Source organism: Propithecus coquereli, unplaced genomic scaffold (assembly GCF_000956105.1).
Source record: "Propithecus coquereli isolate 6110/MARCELLA unplaced genomic scaffold, Pcoq_1.0 Scaffold52, whole genome shotgun sequence".
Classification (NCBI taxonomy): domain Eukaryota; kingdom Metazoa; phylum Chordata; class Mammalia; order Primates; family Indriidae; genus Propithecus; species Propithecus coquereli.
Window position 1 is genome coordinate 252,128 of NW_012151063.1, and position 2,153 is coordinate 254,280.

Below are 2,153 nucleotides of genomic sequence, written 5' to 3' on the forward strand. Positions count from 1 at the left end.
GGTTGTTCCGTAGAGGATTTAAGGTGAGGCTCTGTGACCGCCTGGGTGCGCTCAGTGGTGGTCAGTGCCTGTCTAAGTTTTCCTTTCCCTTTTGTTAGAGAAGGGAAGAACCAGTACCTGCAGGCATTTGGCGTTCCCTCCGAAGAGCTCTTCAGCGCCATCTACAGGTAACGCTAACCTCTTTGAAACCAACAACCATAAGATGATGCTAATTTTTAACACATGAACTGCCCCACTAGAAAAAAAAATTTTTTTTTACCTGGGGCCACGGTGTTTTATTAGGAAGATAGAATAAAAAGTTAGAAAACAAAATGATCCTTTCAAATTGGAAGGGATAACACGACATGAAAAATTTGTTATTTTTTATTGTTTTCCATATGTGACTTATATGCATTTTAAAAACCGTTCTCGCGGCTCACAAGGGGAAGAGACATTTGAGTTGCGTATGCTCCCCAGGACCCGGGCTCAAAATGAGCGTGAGTTAAATACAACTCACAGGGAAATTAATACGTTAAAGTACTTACAAGAATTGATTGCTGTGTCCAAAACGGGACAACCGAAAAGGATGCCGGTATTCAGTTTAAAATAATAACCTCCCCTGCCCCCCATCTCCGATTTTGCCATTCTGACGTTTGTGTTGAGCAGACTCCCAGGTAGATGGTAATTAATTGGCCCTTCCCTCCAAGCGACCGCATACAAACCCCACATTGAATTAGGGAAGGGAGGTGCTGTTTTCCGTTTGGCCAGAGGTGCCCGGACGAGGCCTCGGTTCTTTGCTTTGCTCTGCACACGGCTTTGGGGTTTGCATGAAGCTGTAGTATCAACATATCCAACTCGTGGTCAGCTACTGACACTTCCTGAGTTGCCGGCTGGCTGAGGCGCAGAATGGGACAGGGACTCCTCCCTCCTTCCCCTTCCTGAGCCTGCTCCAGGTTGTCCAGAGCTGGGGGTGCAGTGGCGGCCGACCCAGGCCCCCACCCAGTCCCGAATCATGTCCTGCTAGGGTGGGACAGGCCGCATGGCACACATGCACGGCTCTCACACGCACCTGCGGGACACGGCTCTTTCCCCCGCAGAGGGTCACGTGCCGCCGCCTACAGTGGCTGCGCCCGCGATGTTGCATGATCTGCACAGGCGTGGTTTTGCGTCCCAGGTCGGAGGGGGAGCGGCTGCGGTTCACGCGGGGCCTGCAGGAGGTCTGGAGCGTCTGCGGGCGCAGCGTGCTGGCGGCCTTCGACCTGTCCCAGTTCCCTCTCATCTGCGACCTCGGGGGTGAGTGCCCGGCCCGCGCGCCAGAGCTGCGCGCACCTTCCGCGTGGGGAGCGCGTCAGGCAGCCACGGCTCTCATCGTCCGGGTTCTGATGCAACGTGACACATAGTTCTCGGGGCTCCAAGGGGAAGAGACGTGCGAATTACCTATGCTTCGCGAGGCCTCGGCTCCAAACTAGCGTGAGTTAAATACAACTCACGTCACCGTTAATGTGTTGCAGTACTGCAAGGATGGATCGATGTGCTGAAAACGGGACAAGCCAATCCTAAGCTTGCTCCCTCTGCCTCCCCTGTTCTCTCCCCTGGAACACACAAGAAAAGCGCCCGCCCACTTTTTCTTTCCCTCCCCTCTGCCTCCCGAATACTCCCGGTCCCCACTGTGCCCTGCACGGCGTGGCTGGCACCCTCCTCCTGTGGGGCTCTGCAAGTAACCAACCTCCTCTCCCACGGCTGCCCATCCAGGAAGACCACCTGAAGGCAGGGCGTGTCGGCGGTGACCAGCCTTCCACAGCACACGGGGGAGGACCACGTGCCCAGCCCGGACCCCGCCAGGGCGGCTGGGGCGTGACGGTGCGCAGCGGCTCGCTGACGCTCAGACGCGCCGTATCCCCTTCCAGGAGGTGGCGGGGCTCTGGCCAGGGAGTGCGTTTCTCTGTACCCCGCGTGCAAGGTCACCGTGTTCGACACTCCGCAAGTGGTCCGGTTGGCAAAGGAGCACTGCTCGCTCCTAGAGGAAGGACGGCTCGGCTTCTGCGAAGGTAGGTTCGCCTGCGCTGGGGGCATTGCTCACGGGAGACGGCGGGCGAAGTTTCGTGTGGCTCCCCGGCCCCCCGAGATAACCTCCCAGCTTAAAACTGTGTGTTAGGCCGGGCGCGGTGGCTCAC

General features: G+C 57.0%; 1 protein-coding gene across 1 annotated transcript in view; it reads left to right on the top strand.

Moving 5' to 3' along the window:
• Positions 1–2,153, top strand: part of ASMT (acetylserotonin O-methyltransferase) — a 31,209-nt gene that overhangs the window by 6,423 nt on the left and 22,633 nt on the right. Inside the window, exons 4-6 of the mRNA XM_012656794.1 lie at positions 99–167; positions 1,154–1,272; positions 1,887–2,027. Coding sequence (XP_012512248.1) covers positions 99–167; positions 1,154–1,272; positions 1,887–2,027 — 329 coding nt within the window. The remainder of the gene's footprint in view (positions 1–98; positions 168–1,153; positions 1,273–1,886; positions 2,028–2,153) is intronic.